Raw genomic sequence first — 16,485 nt, forward strand, 5'->3', positions numbered from 1 at the left:
TTATGATTTTATTTACTTTGATTTACACGGGTTTATCCTAATCCCACAACTAAGTTATAAATTTTGTTTGGTTTTTACACAAGCTGAATGATAAAAAATTATAATTTTTAGTTCTTTTAAAGAATATGTTTTTAAAAATTTATTTATGAGCTGACTGGATAAACTTAGATTAATTGTTTTTTATATAAATAATTTTTTTACATTAAAAAAAAATTCATAACGCAGGGTTACTTATCTGGTAAGCGATTCAACGTCAAATTCCAAATACGGTTTCGTTATATGTCAGCTCGCTTCCATCGCAGCGGAGCTCCCAAACAAACCGGAACCTTGGACAAATCCATCTGTCAAAAGCATAAAAAAGAATTCGAAATAAAAAAGCTCCCTTTGTTTCGACAGCCTGTTCAAGACTAGGAAAAGTCGCAAAACCCCAAACCCACCTTAACACACCCCATCTCCCTCCGCCATTAACCCCTTTCTCACAGGACAAAACCGTCATTTTGCCCTCTCACGCCATTCACAATCCACCTCGCCGGGGTCAAACCCCCAAAAAGAAACCTCCTTCTTTCTAACTAGATCTGAAAAACTTTCAAAAAAAATTTCCCGAAAATCACGAAACCCTAACTTCCTCGATTTCAAGTCGGGAGAGCGTTAAAAAATGGGAGATTTCAATTTAGCACTAGTAATCGTAGCTATTGTAGTATGCATAATCGTTTTCTTGTTCAATATCTACCTTCTAGTCAATTACCAGCATCCTGACGACAAGAATCAAGCTTATTTCCCCAAATTCGTCGTCGTTTTGGGCCTCTTCGTTGCCGCTATCTCGATTTTGATGTTACCGGCTGACGTAGCGAACCGGCAAGCGTGTCGTCATGCGATTTATAATGGCGCGTGTAATCTTACCTTGCCAATGAAGGATCTGTGGATTGCTGTATACATTGTTGATGCTGTGCTTGTTTTTTTCATCATTCCATTCGCGATGTTTTACTACGAAGGCGATCAGGACAAGTAGGTGTTTTAATTAGGGTTTTTCATTTCAATTTTTCATTTTATTTTATTTTGTTATTTAACTATTAATTGAATTTTATTTTTATTGTGTCCGTATTTTTTTTTGTTTTGGATTGCAGGAGTGTTGCTAAAAGGATTAAAAGTGCTTTATTGTGGGTTATAACGACGGCAATTGTGTGTGGTCTTGTTCTCGGCATTTTATATGGTATTAGTTTTTTAAATGCTTAGTAGTTTTATTTTTATTTAAGAAAATGGAAATGTATGTTGCGGGATGGCTGGATTGATTTGTGTTTAAATGTTAAGCTAGAGAATGGTACATGTGGTATTTGTTTGGAGTTCACCAGTTTATGCGATGCAGTTACAAATGCTTGTTGCATTGCCTTTTAAGACTGATTAGCTAGTAAATGATGATTTATATGGGCTAAATGAGATTTTTCTGGCAATTTTGGAATGTTTGTGCATGCTTAGTTGTTGAGTGTAAATTTCTGTGTATTGCATGATTAGATGGATTTAGATGTGATGTCCATGCTATTGATTTTATGCCTTTTGTGGTTATATTAGGGCTTGTTGGAAAGGTTGACTTCACTGTTAGGCATCTCTCTTCAACCACAACTACTTTTCCGAGTACGTGGGAGTTCTCTAGAAATCAACCATGTATTGGAAGTAGTGCACGCGAGGTTATGTTTCTGTAATGTTGATTACCCATGTCGCTAAAGCATATTATTATTCCTGTATTCACTTCTCATATTGCAGTTTAATAGTGCAAGTTAGGAACTTTGAAACTTATTCTTTTGCTTGTTATGTTTCCATTTTTCTCTCTCATTTTTTTATTTACTGTTTTCAGTGCTCTGCATATCTTGCAAATGCTTCCTCAGAGAAAACATGGACAATGCGCGCCACATTTCCAGAATATGTGGTTGCTCTAGCTACAATTGTTGGATCCGTTCTCTTTGCGGTATGGTCATTCGTACAAACTTTTTGCTTCTGATTCTATTGAAAATTCTTTTCTTTACCGAAGTATGGAATCAAATTCTGAGAGTTCTGTAGTTCCAATTTATTTTTTCGTCATGGATCAATGGTTTGAAAAGAGTTGGTATCTTTGGGAGAAATATAGGTAAAGGTTCCATGAGGAAAATAGGTGGATGCATAATACATAGAAGTCTCCGAAGTCCATGTTCCGTTGTTATAAAAAATCCTTTGTGTGAATTCCTTTCAGCCTTGTCTTTATGCAAGAATATGCTGTATAATATTCTCTTATTTTCTCAGATTTTTGGTGGTGTTGGGATTGCTTGTTTGCCATTGGGACTTATCTTTTCTTTCATCCGGCGTCCAAAGGCAGTTATCACTCGCTCACAGTATATTAAGGTTGGTTCTTCCTTGCCTGCCAAGTAGCTATGTGCTACTGCATACCTTAAATAGTTAAGGGAAGGTGCATATATTCTCTGATGCTTATGGATAGTTGTCAATATCTTGCAGGAGGCAACTGAGCTTGGTAAAAAAGCAAGAGAACTCAAAAAAGCAGCTGATGTACTCCATCAGGAGGAAAGAAGTGGCAACAAGGGTAGAAAATGGCGTAAAAATGTTAAGGCAGTAGAAAAGGTAATTCAGAAGCCCTGGACTGCATGCTTTTAACTAGTCTCAGTCTCTCTCTCTCTCTCATAGTTGCACAGTGGGCTCAATGCATGCTAAGCATACTGTTAAGCAGGCAGGGTTTGAACTTGTGTTGTTATTTTCTCAGAAGTATGTGGTTTTTTTATTCTAGCTTTGAGAATACCAGCTTTTGGACAAAACTTCTTAGTTGATTCTGTTTGTATTTTTTTGAATTAAAAGATGTGGTAAATCAAGTATTTGTTTTTGTTTCTGGTCTATAATTTAGTTTGACTGCTAAAATGTCCTGAAACTTCTCAATCCTTTGGAACACGTGCAAGTTGAATATTTTAATATAAGTTGGTTGATTATATGACTAATAGCTGTTATGAACAATTTGATGGTTTGGTCAATTGCCTTGGATCCTTGTTGTGGTCATTGGACTTATTTCATGCATGTTTAAACTTCAGGAGTTGCTTCAGCTGGAAGAAGATGTAAAGCTGCTAGAAGAGGTGTATCCTCAAGGGGAGAAGGTGATAATTTCGGGCTCCCTGACTAACTTTGAAGTAGAATTATGCTTTGTCTCTCACACAATTTTACCATTAGTGTTCTCTGTCATCTCCAGGCTGAGACATCCTGGGCTTTGACTGTTCTTGGCTACTTGGCAAAACTTGTGTTGGGAATCTTAGGGTAAGTGCAGCCACTTGTGTGACTACAAAGAGCTTTTTGCATGTCTTCTATTATTTTTAGAATTTCTCTGTTTTCCATTCCATGCATTCTATTGGACACAGTTGTAGTTCCTATAAGTACCATATAGTGACCGACATCCTAGAGAGCTGAGGAGTAGAGAGCCTCTTTTCGAAGCATAGATATGATTCTGTTGGTATAAAACAGGAAAATGTTATCATGGGAAAGTTGAAGAATAAGAACAAATTACGAGAGATTTTCTATGATGTTTTTGACCAGGTTTTGTTGACCTCTTTTGCTTGTTTGATTAGGTTGATTGTTTCAGTGGCTTGGGTTGCTCATATTATAATATATCTGTTGATTGACCCGCCTCTTTCTCCTTTTCTAAATGAGGTCTTCATCAAGTTGGATGACATATGGGGTAATTTTTTGTACTCTTTTGTCTCTTTGTTAGCTCTTTGCTCGTTTTACTTGGTAATCTTACATTTGAATATGTTTTCTGCCACTCTGCCAGGTCTTCTTGGTACTGTTGCATTTGCTTTCTTCTGCTTCTATCTTCTGCTTGCAGTCATAGCTGGGGCAATGATGCTGGGCCTGAGATTGGTTTTCATTACAATTCATCCCATGAAGTAATAAATCCCGTGGAGGAAGCCCTGTTTTCTTTCTTTTTTAAATCTTTATCATCTATATGATGATCTGTAATTTCAGAAGTTTTTGATAGCTTGTCAATTGAATGGTCTTGTGTTACAGGTGGGGAGCCACTCTAATGAACTCCTTCCTTTTCAATGTGGGACTCATTCTCCTATGCTCAATTAGGTTGGCTTCTTTGATCCCTGAACATCTTGTTTTCTATGTATTCTCCAGGTTGTGCTCCTAAAAGCTAATGTGTGATATGGTTATAATTAGCACATGGTCATGATTTTATTATCTGAGTTGATATTTAGAGGCTTGGAGAATATATTAGATAATTATGTTATGAACCTATGTACTCCCTGTCTTTTAAATATTTGCAGTAATGAACTTCAAAATGCAAGCATGCCCTTCACCTCCCATTTCCTCCATCCTATGGTGCAACTTTTATTCTGTTTTTTAAAAAATGGAAGGCAGTTATTTAGTGATAGAATACATAATGTCTGAACATTATTGAAAAACGTATTGGTTTTCGCGTTTACAGTGTGATTCAGTTCTGTGCCACTGCATTTGGCTACTATGCACAAGCAACAGCAGCTCAAGAAATTTTTGGCCACACATTGCAGTCACTTCGTGGAATTAAATATTTGTACAAGTGAGTTATAACATAAATATTGTTTGTCTGTTGTTTTATTCTGTATGGGCCTGCCCACTCTATTGATACGGTGGACATTTTGGTGATTGTATTACAGGTATAATGTGTTCCAAATTGCATTTGTTGTTCTAGCGGGTTTGACTTTTGTGTATTATGCCGCCTTTGTAAGTAGCTTCCACCATGACTTGTTGTCATTACTACTTTAATCTGGTTATGGTTATCAATCTTATTGATTACACAAATCTAAATGTTGCTTTTTAATTTTTTTATCTCGACAGGGATGGAGAAGAAAGAAGCCTAGCGGCAGGTTCCAACTTTCCTCGTAAGCATGTTTTTTACCAGAAGTTCACACACCTGCCTGGAGGGTTCGGAATTCAGTTGTATCATCTACTCTGGAGTTTGTTTCATATTCAGATGTCTGTGGCGCAGTTTTGTAAACGTCGAAAGGTGTTGAAAAGTGTGCAGATATCATTTGATCTATTTGCGGTTGCTAGTGATAGTGGCATGGCATGTCGGTGAGTGCTGCTACTCTTTCTGCTTGTTGTTTCTCTTTTGTATGTATTATTCTTTATGTGGTTAGTGCTATACGCTTGCTTCCGCACTCTGTAATAGGTGGGTTTGTACAACTTCCGAAGATGTAATATAACCATTGACAAGAAGCATGTGTATCTTCAGCAGTGTCCTATGTGGGTTTGTACAACTTCTGAAGATGTAATATAACCGTTGACAACAGATGATCTTAGAAGTTGATCAATGTTGATACTTCTGCGTGCATTACTGCATTATATACCTTTCTGCCAGTTTCTGGTTTTGGCATGTCAACACACTGACATCTAGTTTTTCTCCATCCTGTTTTATTAGACTAGCTAACCATATCAGCAGTAAAGTTTGCTGTTCTTATGAGTTTCCTCTCCCTTTATTTTTTAACTGTTTACTAAATCTGCTTCTTTTTTTTTTCTTTTTCCGATATCAATTGTTAAAGAGTCGAGAGATTTCAATTGTTGGACACGTTCACAATGCTGTGCCATGATGTTTCATTTTAGAGGGGTTTCATAGGGTTTTTATTTGAAAATATATTAAAATATTGTTTTTTTATATTAGTTTTAAAATAATAATAATAAATTTTAAAAGTTTTTTAGATTTTTGGAATGTAATTCTGAATGGTCTTTAAAAACTTGAAAACAATGGCATGTGCCTGCAACAGAAAAATAGTAAAATACCTCAAAATAACCTTCTTAGAGCATGTTCTCTTACAATCAAGTCTCATTCCAAAATAGGCAGCACAAGCTCAAGCTCTCACTGGGCTAGTGATCTGAACGCTTTGCTTATGTTACAAAGATATTCAGAAGATACGGCTAAACATCACACGATGATACACCTCGTGATTATTGTTAGGTTTTATTCCCAAGGGAAATCTCCGAACAAATCAGGCTCGGAAACATTTACTGTCTTTCCCTCCGTACTGACTGGATCATACGGTGAATCCTCTGAAAATTCAGAAGGCATTGCCTTCCAGTAAAGGCTCGGTTCCCAGTGGGCCTCTTTGATGACTCTCAGAATCTCCTTTACTATTATCCTGCTTCCCTCAGGTGCAAAATGTATCCCATCCCTACATACAGGTTTCAGAGACAGGAATATGAGTATTCAAATGAATTTTGCTGGAGTTTGATCAGTGAAGCATGAGACCAGAACTAGTCTCTGTTTCCTCCGCGACCCCCAACCCCCCCCCCCCCCCAATTTTTCTGCTGGAATCTTAAAAGCTAAACTTACTTCAGGCAAACAGTTTCCCAGTTATCAACTTGCTGTATTGCAGTCCAGAGATCAACTGCCTTCAGGTTCATCTCACGGCACACCTCTAAACATGCTTCCGAGTATATCCGGCAGGACTCGTTTGTTCTAACCATATCTATTTTATCACTGGTTTAAAAAACACGATCGTCATTCAATCGTGCTTGGTTAAATCAAAAACCATTACAGAAAAAACTACAGAAAGTAAAACAAATCACCTTAAATGGATACCAATTTGTTCCTCACTAGCAGGAGGAGCAGAAAGAAAGATGACACGAGTCTTATCCGAAATGCTCTGGTAATCGGACAACAGTGTGTTAATTTACCAACTTGCATGCACACAGGAAGTGTTAAACATACTTGAGCAGTTAGTGAAGAAACGCTCTACTTTCGCAAGCTCACCTTCAGATGCATAGCAATCTTCCTCGTATTTTCAATGTATTCAGGAAGCGGTACATGAGGACCAAGGCCAGTTGCATGAGGGTGGACAGAATCGTTACCACCAAAATAGACTATTACCAGGGAAGGTTTTATGGCAGCATCCTTAATTATTGACAGTAAGAGAAAATCAGCATCCAAACATGACTATATACAACAAGTTAGCTATAGCAAATAATATAAAAATGCTGGCAGATTCATGATTAAGAACATAGTTATAAAACCCAACATGGCTCAGCGGGTTAGCCCAAAGCCTTGCTCGGCTGGGTTTTACTTTGAACCGGTCTCTGTTTTTTTTTATATCAAAATGATAACAATTTTTTTTTATATATATATATATAAAAACACACATGAAAAGACGTCGTTTTTGAGTTTTTATTTTTAAAAAACAAAGTCTATGTTAACTCACTGACTTGTGACTGAGATTTAGACAAGGTTAATTCCTTAGCTGTGTGTTATAACTATGATTAATTCCTTAGCTGTGTGTTATAACTATGATTAATACTATATATATGTTCTTGTTCAACAAGTCTCCCTGTTAGTGACAAAAAGAAAACACCTCTGGAAAAACTTGGTCAAGAACCTGCACAGCACGCCTTGAGTTCCAACCTGAGTATCCTCGCAATACTATATCTGCCTGCGCCCATTTGTAAACCAAAATAAGTTCATGAGCAAGAGATTAAACAACATAGCACTAGATTAATTTTTTTTTTCAAAAGTAGTACTAAGCAGAATTTAAATCTAATTAAATTTGTATTCTTCTATATGTTACACAAGAAGCTCTAATATTAGCAGCTGAGAGTGCATAATTAACAATTTCCTCTTATTTTGAGGCTTATTGTAAGCTTATATATAAAATAAATATAAAGTCTGCTTGATAGTGTAGTCGTGATTGTTTTTTAAAATAATTTTTATTTATAAATATATTGAAATAATATTTTTTTTTAAAATTTATTTTTTACATCGACATTTCAAAAAGATATGAAAACACATAAAAATAATTTAAAGCAAAGAAAAAATAAAAAAATTCTAAATGTTTTTAAAAACATTTTTAAAATGTAAAAACAAACATGCTCTTGTGGTTAAAAACATCCGAGCCAAACTAGTTATACAAATCAGCAGCTTAATTATTTATAATTATATCTAATGAATGTTTTTATTCACTTGGTAAATGCTATTTAATATCTTAATTATATTTTTGAGATTCCAGACATTCATATGTTCCATTTGCCTTGTGCCGGGGACAAAAACCTTCATCTATTTATCTCCACTTTCTCCTCTGAAAAGCTCTCGGTCATGTCCAAACTCTCATGCATCCACCACCTACTCTTGCTCTTTCAAGACTTGCAAGCTCAAGTTTTATTTATTTATTTATTATTATTATTTTTTCCAAGATTACGCTGTTTGTGAATGAAAGACAAAATCTTACACGAATAGCAAAGTTAAAATAGCTTTGGTAATATAAATATTCTCTAAGGATAATCAGTAAGTAAGTTAAGATGTCTGAACGTTTAGCTGATCAGTTCGAATACTAAATAATAATAATAATGTGATAAAATTTAATCATTTTAAAATTAATATTTTATATTTTTATATTATTATAATGTGTAGATATCAAAAATAATTTTTTAAAAATAAAAAAATATCATATTATTTATATATATATTTATATATATAAAAATAAACATTTTAAAAAACAACCTTATCCTTACGAGGGAGGTCATAGAATTAAACTCAAATTTATTAAAAGGATACTTGAGAACGTGACAACAGTTGTTTTTTAAAGTACTTCTTGCTCGGAAATGTATCAAAAAAAAATATTTTTTAATTTTTTATAAATTATTTTTGATATCAATATATTAAAATAATATAAAAACACATAAAAAATATTAATTCAAAATAAAAAAAATTCAATTTTTTTAAAAAAACATTTTTATAACATAAAAACAAAAACAAGAAACTTAAAAATAGACAAATGTCTTCGTCTCCTTGTTGGATAGGATCTGGAGAAAGGAGCCCTCCAGGCTCCAGCATTGATTAGCTCTTGGCTGTCCTTGTTGAGACATTCTCTGGACAGAATCGTCACAACACAAGATGGTCCAGTGAAAATTACATTTCCAAAACTTCTGGTAATGGAAAGAAACGATACGATCAGAATTCAGAAACCAGTAGTGGCAGTTTGTGTTCCTTTTCAAAACAGTTGGCTTAGCAAGTTCTTGGTGGAGGTTTGTCTGTATCTGTTTCTATATCATACAGATGCAGAAGAGGGTGAAACCAACGTATGAAACACAGCACCTACTTAAGATAATTGTCATAAAGCTAACAACTATCAATAAAATTAAAATAAAAAAAATTGAGGTGAAAGAACAATAAAGTTTTTTTTTTCATTCAAAGAAAATGAACAACTTTATTCTATAGTATTCATTGCATTACACTACTTCATCTTAGAAAATTAGATCATAATTTGCAAAATTTGTTTAGATTCAATTTAATTTTGAGTTTTTAAGCCAATTAGAAGCTATTGTTCTCATAAACTGATGCATGAGAGATATGTAGAACTAATATATAAGTACTTGTTAGATGACATGTACACTGAATTGACTCGCATGAGAATTTCATATGAAAAGATCACCTATGTTTATAGAAAGGCTCATATGATAATTGTATAAGGAATCCTTAAACTTGATATCATTACGTTATTTTATATAGAAAGTGTTATATTTTGATCCTACCACACGTTGTCCTAATCAAAGGTAACAAATAGACAAATATTAAGTATAACATGAACTTGAAAAATAAAAGGGAGAAAAAGAAAGGTCCATCAGATATAAACCGACCACTTTTAGATGACACGCCCCGATCATAAAAGAAAAGGACACGGTGGATAACAAAATGAGACAACGAATGACAATTTTTCACCACTAAAAGGTGTTGCACACGCCGCTCAAAGCGCGCAACACCTCTCCTATGTTAGCACTCATCAGTACATTAACAATACTCGCCAACAGTTTTTTGAATTAAAATATATTAATACAATGTTAAATCACATTATCACCCTTGACCAACCCTAGTAATTATATATATATATAAAAAAAGCTTCAAGGAAAAGACTTTAATACCCCTATACACACAATCTATATGTTTTCACCCCAAGGACAATTTTGTGATTGCACTTTATCATTAAAAAAAATACTAAAACATCTTTGTCCAACAAAGTTAGTTTTTTGTTATTCTAGAACTATTTTTGTTATTTCTCTGTTCAATAAAAAATAAATCAATGAAAATACCTTCAAATAAATCAGTAATAACAAAAGGAACACTTAAAAGCTATATTGTAGTAGTGAACGGCATATTTATATAATAGGCGTAGAAGATGGCTGAGATTTGTACCTCCATTATACTACACGCGCAACTTGGGGCGAGTGGGGCAGTTTAGTTAGATTTTATTTTCTTCTTGGCATGCCAAACATGGATTATCTCTTGATTAATGGACCATAAAGTCATGAAATTGGAGGCCATTATTAATCCATGCACTGTCTACAAGATAAGAAACGTGGGTCCCAGCAGCAATGTGGGCTTGAATGTTGATCTGACATATGCGTAAAATAATCTCCTGACGGCTCACTTAAATGCTAAATGATTGGCAGTCGTGTTATGATCATATCACAGATTATTACACCAAAAAAATCACATTAAGAATCAAAAGATAGAAGATAACCCATTTGCGAACCATGGTTTAATCGGCATATACTGATATTATTATAGTTTTTGCTGTTATGATTTAAAAAAATGAACTTCAAAAATTATAAATTGTATTATCTTTTACGAAACTATGGTATATATGATATTTGTTAATTAACCAAACACTTTTAAATTTATAATTTAAACAAATATATACTGTATCACAGAAATAAACAGAGCATGTTGTTACTCAATCATTCAAATTGTCTATAAAACAAATTGGGTTTGATTCTCCATCAATAAAAAGAAAAAGAAATGGAAAAAGAATACCTTTCGAGCATAGATGTGAGCAAGAATAGCACCCCAACCTTCATTGATGTAGCTGAGCTGAACTATTGATGATCCGAACAGCACAAACTGTGGCCTCTGCAGCCCTACCATCTCTGTTTTTCTTGAAAACTCTCTCTGGCTAATCTCCCTCTTGTTGGAAGTGTGTGTAGTTGGGATTAATGAAGAGTTAATTAGAGAGAGTTTGTCTCCTTCATTCGAATGGAAAAGTCAAAAGACCCCCCCCCCTCTTTAATGCGTTTTCTTTTTCTTCTAATTAATAGTTATGGTGGGAGGATATTAATAAAAATATTGAGACAAAAATACCGTCCAACTTTTATCTCTTTGATCGGTATTGCTTATAAATAATATTACATTTATAATTCATCGACGTGACGGGTTCCATTTCTTTCTCTTTTTGATTCTAAATTACCTACTTAACTCAGTGGTTAGAGTATTGCTTTCATACGGCGGGAGTCATTGGTTCAAATTCAATAGTAGATATAACTTATTAGATATCTGAATTCATGGTATCTAATAAGTTTTCCTATCCGCCTTAATTTTATTGATTTTTGATCTTTTCCATTCCATTCTATTTCTCTTTCTCTATTTCATTTTTGAATTTGAAAATTTTTCGTTGTAGTTGTATATCTTAAAATAAAATTAAAGCAGCGAAAATATTAGTTATTTTATTATTTAGGTTAAAAATATAAATATTATTAAAAAAAAAAACTAAAAAGCATTTTCTTTGCGGGGTCCGAGTCCCTGCAAGCACCCCTATCTTCATTTTTGTGCGTGCATGTGTGTGCTTCTGCTCAGCACTCTCTTAGTTTTTTTTTTTTTGTTAACAATATATTGATTCGTTAATTATTCCTTGTAATTTCCGCAAATGTTTTTTCTGATGTGGAGAATTGAGATTAGATATTGTAATTATTGAGGTTTTTTTTCTTATCGAAAGAGTTTAGCTAAAGGCATGATCGATAGTGTCCAAATAAACTTCGAAAGGAGAAAAAGCTTCCTTTAATAACTTTTTCACAAGATCTCGAAGCATTCCATTTATATTCTTGTTTAAAAATCTTGAATCCGCTATCCAATAGGTAAATATATAATTATCAATAGAAATTTTCGTCGATAAAATTATAAAATCTCTGGTAGTGTTAATAGGTGGTTTTTTTAAAAAAAATTAAAATAGAAATATATTAAATTAACACCTTTTATCCAAGATGTAAAAACTATATTCTTCAAACTAATGCTTGCTGCTAGCATAAAAGCTCACAAATGCTTGGACAACGGCAACGTACATGGATAGGGACAAATCGAGAGATAATGCATGTTTATTGCTATGTGTGAGCATGGGTTCATGTTTAACATGATTTACTTGACAATGTAGTGTGAAAATTCATTTTTTAAAAAATTTATTTTTTTAGATTTTTAAATTGTTTTGATGCAATAATGTTTAAAATAAATTTTAAAAAATAAAAATAATATTATATTAATATATTTTAAAATAAAAAATACTTTAAAAAACCACAACTACAGCTACCTTTTTAAAAAATAAAACAAAACTTTGTCTCCTGGTTCAGTATGGCCAGATTCATTGGTTGCCTTAACAGTAAATAGTAGAGCGCACTTTCTGCCATTTTGTATGGTCACCGAATCAAAAAAAAGAAATTTCTTTTACTTTAGAGTGTCTGACTACTGTCTGTCCTTTTAAGCCCCAGAAAATAATTTTCTCGAACTCATTCCCTGCTCGAAGGCCGAAGCAAAAAATTCCAAAAAATAACAAATCCAAGGCATTTCTCATCTTATAAGATGCTTTTTGTTTAGTGAATAATTCAAAGAGCTTTCTGAAACAATTTCTATGATGTTTTTGAACAATCATGCCGTGTGTTTTGAAGAATTTTTATATTTTTCAGAGCATAAATATTACATTTTTACTATTTGTAGAAATATTATCTGCAATATCTGCAATGACACGATTGCAAATGAAAGGCATGATCGATGGGCAAAGAAATGAAATATTATTCATGGGATCTTCTTCCCCTAACATTTTTGAATTTCTGATGGTTCCATTGCCTTCTGAATCGAATGGGGAGATCCCTAAATATTATTCATGGGATCTTCTTCCCCTCACATGTTTGAATTTATGATGGCTCCATTATTGCCTTCTGAATCGAATGGGGAGATCCCTAAATATTATTCATGGGATCTTCTTCCCCTCACACGGTTCCATTGCCTTCTGAATCGAACGGGGAGATCCCTACAAATTCAGATGGCATTAACTTCCAATAAAGACTTGGTTCCCATTCTGCCTCTTCAAGGGCCCTCGTTATCTCTTTCGCCACTATTTTGCTCCCCTCTGATGCAAGATGAAACCCATCACTGCCCAAACACCAATCCAAAAGCATTAAATTTGATATCTTTTAAGGTTATTTTTTATGGTTTTGACAGTAACATATAGAAAGATTATCAGTTTTGATACTATTTCAACTCAAATCTACGTATTTTCAAACCGCAAAACTAATCGAACTTACGTAAAGCAAGTAGTCAACCAATCATGTTTTTGCTGCATTATGGTCCAGAGATCAATGGCCTCCACTTCCAGTTCCTGGCACAGCTTTAAAGTAGCCTCAGAATATATCCGGGCACCCTCGTTTGATCGAGCGGCACGTTCACTGGTTTCATAAATAAAATGCACCAGTATTAGAATTGAACTTTTCTGTGGAAGAAAAGGAGGAGTAAAAATCAAAATCGTCATTGGAAAATTAACCCGTAGAGCTGGATGATCATCTCGTCATTGGCAGGAGGAACACCTAGAAAGATGACTCGAGTCTTCTCAGAAAGGCTCTGGCAATCAAATACAAAGCATATTAAACTAACAGCACATGGACGTTTTCATTTTCTAGTAATTAAGAAAGTTATTGCATAGTTTCAGCCAGCAGTCATGCATAAGTTGCAGGTGTTCCTGTCATATGCAAGCATCCTGCTTATTCTGATTTAAACAGCAGCCCAGATTGAAGGATTACCTTGAGATGTGTAGCAATCTTCTTCATGTTCTCTATGAACTCAGGAAGGGGTACATGAGGAGTAAGCTCAGCGGGGATAGGCTTAATTGAATCATTACCTCCAAAGTAGGTTATAACCAGTGAAGGTTGTACTGCGGCATCCTTGGTTAAGAACAACAGAAGAACATCAGTGTCCTAGTAGAACTAACAGGAGGAAATTTTTCTTACGACCCATATAAGAAGAGTAAATGCAAAGCATGGAAAAATCCACGAGAGAGTGTTAGATGCCAGAAATTAGCGAGGCTTTCACAATATATATATACACATATATAAATACTCACCTAGATTACTTTAAATACATACTTTACAAGACAAAAGATAGTAAGGGACCTTGGGGAAAATTTGATCAAGAACTTGCAAAGCATTCCTTGAATTCCAACCTCCATATCCCCGCATCACTATGTCTGCCTGTGCCAGTTGCATACTAATAATAATAATAATAATAATAATAATAATAATAATAATAATAATAATAAGAGACCCAACATCTTATAAGATCTGAAATGTATGATTAATGGAGTTTGAGCACCAGATGTCCAGAGTCTAGATACCTGGTGTCCTGCTCTAGAGACTAGAGACTACGTTTTTACTTTGACTTGAACAAATCTTCTGACCGGAATCTGAAGGTTTAGTGGGCAAGTATGTTTGTCATTTCTATCTTACTACTTTTAGCTTCAACTTCTACACTCCTTTACTTGCCTGGTGTTTTAGGCTTCTAGTTAAAGCTGTTGGCTCATCTAGTGTTTTCTGTCTTTTTTTGATCATTACCATGTAAATGTCAAAACAAAAAATCAAAATGTCCACCACCATTTTCAGATTCGCAGAAACAAAGTAAGACTAACGTTTGGAACCGTGAAGAGTGTTTGCTGACAGAAAAGGAAACAAGAATCATCAACGAAGGGCGACTGAAAGAAGGATAGATATATATATCGAAGAAATACCTTGCGAGCGTATGTATCAGCAAGAATGGCACCCCATCCTCCATTGTCAAAACTTTTCTGAACAATAGAGGATCCAAACAGCACAAACTGTGGTCTCCTTGGTCCAACCATCTGTCTCTACCTGCAATTCACTGCTGCTTCTATCTGCAAACAAAGAACACCCAAGGCGACCATCAATAGCTAACTTGCCCATTTTGTAGTTGTACATTATTTCAGCTAGTTTTACGCGCATTGGATGCGCGTGCGGACATCATGATGCCATGCATACAGGTAGTGCATTTGGAAATCGTTTTTAAAAAAATTTTAATTTGTTTTTGTTTTAAATTAATATATTTTTAATATTTTCAAATTATTTTGATGTGTTAATTTCTAAAATAATTTTTAAAAAATAAAAAAATATTATTAGCATACTTTTCTGAATGAAAAGCATTTTGAAAAGCAACTACAATCACAGTCCCAAACACGCCAAAGTAAAAATTTCAATACTTTTAGAGGATTTAAATGATGGTATATTTTACTATTTTTTTAAAAAAATATTAAAATATAAATACATCAAATTAAGTCCGAACAATTATAGTTGTCTCTAGCTGCAATTCATATCATTAAATTAATCAAAATAAACCTAAAAATAATCAGTGTGGCCCTACATCCATTTTAGAAATAGTTTATTTTTATATTTTTAAAATATTTTTAAAAAAATTTAAATTTAAATCTTATTATTATTATTTTTATATTTTTAAATTATTTTAATATACTGATATTAAAAATAAATTTTTTAAAATAAAAATATTACTTCAATAAATTTAAAAACAAAATATACCTTTAAAAAAGAAATTGATATTAATATAAAAAATGCTATTAGTGTAGACTAGTTCTCATGGTCATGAATAGAGAGTATTATGATGCCGGTATGAGAGTGTGGTTGTGGTTGCTTTTCAAAGTATTTTTTGTGCTGAAATGCATCAAAATAATTTTTTTATTTTTTAAAAATTATTTTTAAGATCAGCGCATCGCAACGATAAAAAATATAAAAAAATTAATTTTTAATAAAAAAAATAAAAAAATTTAATTTAAAAAAAATACAAATATAACTACGTTTTCAAACACTCACTCTTTAAACTAGCCTTTCCAGGCAGAGGTCCATGCCAGCCAGCACAGTAATGGCGGATGAAGTACCATCCGAACTAATAACTTATCCACCAAAAAGAAAAGAAACTTTTAGTGCATCAAAACAAATCAAATAATACATGTGCGCGGGTCTGAATTATTATTTTTTAAAAAATATTTTTTTTTAATATTTTTAATATATTATATTAAAAATGAATTTTTAAAAATAAAAAATATTATTTTAATATATTTTTAAATAAAAAAACTTTGAAAACAAAATATCAAATGACAAGAGAAAATACTATAAAGCAAAAAGCAAACACTACAAAGAAAAGATACACAGGCACAGTCGCTTTTAAGCTGTGGCTTCCTACGACGCTTGATCTAAAGAGAAAATGGAAAAGATATGTCTTTTCGCTGTTTCTTCTTCTTTCGTTTAATTTTAAAAGTACTGTTACGGTAGAAGACTAAAATCATTTATCCACCATTTGGGTCAAGTTAATATTTTTTTTTGAATGAAAAAATATTTAGGTATTGTTAATATTATTTTTTAGTAGAAAAAAAATTTAAATTA

The 16,485-nt window shown here is 33.3% G+C and overlaps 3 protein-coding genes across 4 annotated transcripts; 1 reads left to right on the plus strand and 2 right to left on the minus strand.

The window, feature by feature from the left end:
- Positions 1–292: 292 nt before the first annotated feature.
- Positions 293–5,386, plus strand: LOC133677307 (LIMR family protein At5g01460). Its single transcript, XM_062099254.1, has 14 exons — positions 293–1,005; positions 1,125–1,210; positions 1,567–1,682; positions 1,850–1,960; positions 2,272–2,370; positions 2,482–2,604; positions 3,063–3,125; positions 3,218–3,282; positions 3,591–3,700; positions 3,794–3,908; positions 4,030–4,095; positions 4,454–4,564; positions 4,662–4,728; positions 4,843–5,386. The coding sequence occupies exons 1-14, from the start codon at positions 656–658 to the stop codon at positions 4,888–4,890; spliced, it is 1,530 nt and encodes a 509-aa protein (XP_061955238.1). The 5' UTR covers positions 293–655; the 3' UTR covers positions 4,891–5,386.
- Positions 5,387–5,773: 387 nt separating this feature from the next.
- LOC133677308 (GDSL esterase/lipase WDL1-like) lies at positions 5,774–11,053 on the minus strand. 2 transcript variants are annotated; one of them, XM_062099257.1, is made up of 6 exons: positions 10,802–11,053; positions 7,374–7,427; positions 6,755–6,895; positions 6,571–6,647; positions 6,335–6,481; positions 5,774–6,173 (listed from the first exon to the last, which is right to left on the minus strand). In XM_062099257.1, exons 1-6 carry the CDS (start codon positions 10,910–10,912, stop codon positions 5,963–5,965), a joined length of 741 nt encoding a protein of 246 aa, XP_061955241.1. In that variant the 5' UTR covers positions 10,913–11,053; the 3' UTR covers positions 5,774–5,962. The 2 variants fall into 2 exon arrangements, with proteins under 2 accessions (XP_061955241.1, XP_061955239.1); XM_062099255.1 differs by having other exon boundaries at positions 7,350–7,427; positions 10,802–11,052.
- A 1,747-nt stretch (positions 11,054–12,800) lies between these two features.
- On the minus strand, positions 12,801–14,985 carry LOC133677066 (GDSL esterase/lipase WDL1-like). Its single transcript, XM_062098906.1, has 6 exons — positions 14,805–14,985; positions 14,194–14,271; positions 13,825–13,965; positions 13,569–13,645; positions 13,333–13,473; positions 12,801–13,180 (listed from the first exon to the last, which is right to left on the minus strand). The coding sequence occupies exons 1-6, from the start codon at positions 14,913–14,915 to the stop codon at positions 13,018–13,020; spliced, it is 711 nt and encodes a 236-aa protein (XP_061954890.1). The 5' UTR covers positions 14,916–14,985; the 3' UTR covers positions 12,801–13,017.
- Positions 14,986–16,485: the final 1,500 nt, after the last annotated feature.

The sequence above is a fragment of the Populus nigra genome, chromosome 17 (genome assembly GCF_951802175.1).
Source record: "Populus nigra chromosome 17, ddPopNigr1.1, whole genome shotgun sequence".
In the NCBI taxonomy this organism is placed as follows: Eukaryota; Viridiplantae; Streptophyta; class Magnoliopsida; order Malpighiales; family Salicaceae; genus Populus; species Populus nigra.

Excerpts from the sequence above, each read along its gene's own strand:
- LOC133677307 (XM_062099254.1), top strand. The coding sequence starts at position 656 with ATGGGAGATTTCAATTTAGCACTAGTAATCGTAGCTATTGTAGTATGC. Across the intron at positions 1,006-1,124 it reads TACGAAGGCGATCAGGACAA|GAGTGTTGCTAAAAGGATTA; the intron begins GTAGGTGTTTTA and ends TTTGGATTGCAG. Across the intron at positions 1,961-2,271 it reads TTGGATCCGTTCTCTTTGCG|ATTTTTGGTGGTGTTGGGAT; the intron begins GTATGGTCATTC and ends TTATTTTCTCAG.
- LOC133677308 (XM_062099255.1), bottom strand. The coding sequence starts at position 10,912 with ATGGTAGGGCTGCAGAGGCCACAGTTTGTGCTGTTCGGATCATCAATA. Across the intron at positions 6,896-7,349 it reads TTGACCAAGTTTTTCCAGAG|GATGCTGCCATAAAACCTTC; the intron begins GTGTTTTCTTTT and ends TCAATAATTAAG. Across the intron at positions 6,174-6,334 it reads TGGGAAACTGTTTGCCTGAA|GGATGGGATACATTTTGCAC; the intron begins GTAAGTTTAGCT and ends ACCTGTATGTAG.
- LOC133677066 (XM_062098906.1), bottom strand. The coding sequence starts at position 14,915 with ATGGTTGGACCAAGGAGACCACAGTTTGTGCTGTTTGGATCCTCTATT. Across the intron at positions 13,966-14,193 it reads TTGATCAAATTTTCCCCAAG|GATGCCGCAGTACAACCTTC; the intron begins GTCCCTTACTAT and ends TTCTTAACCAAG. Across the intron at positions 13,646-13,824 it reads AGATTGCTACACATCTCAAG|AGCCTTTCTGAGAAGACTCG; the intron begins GTAATCCTTCAA and ends TTTGATTGCCAG.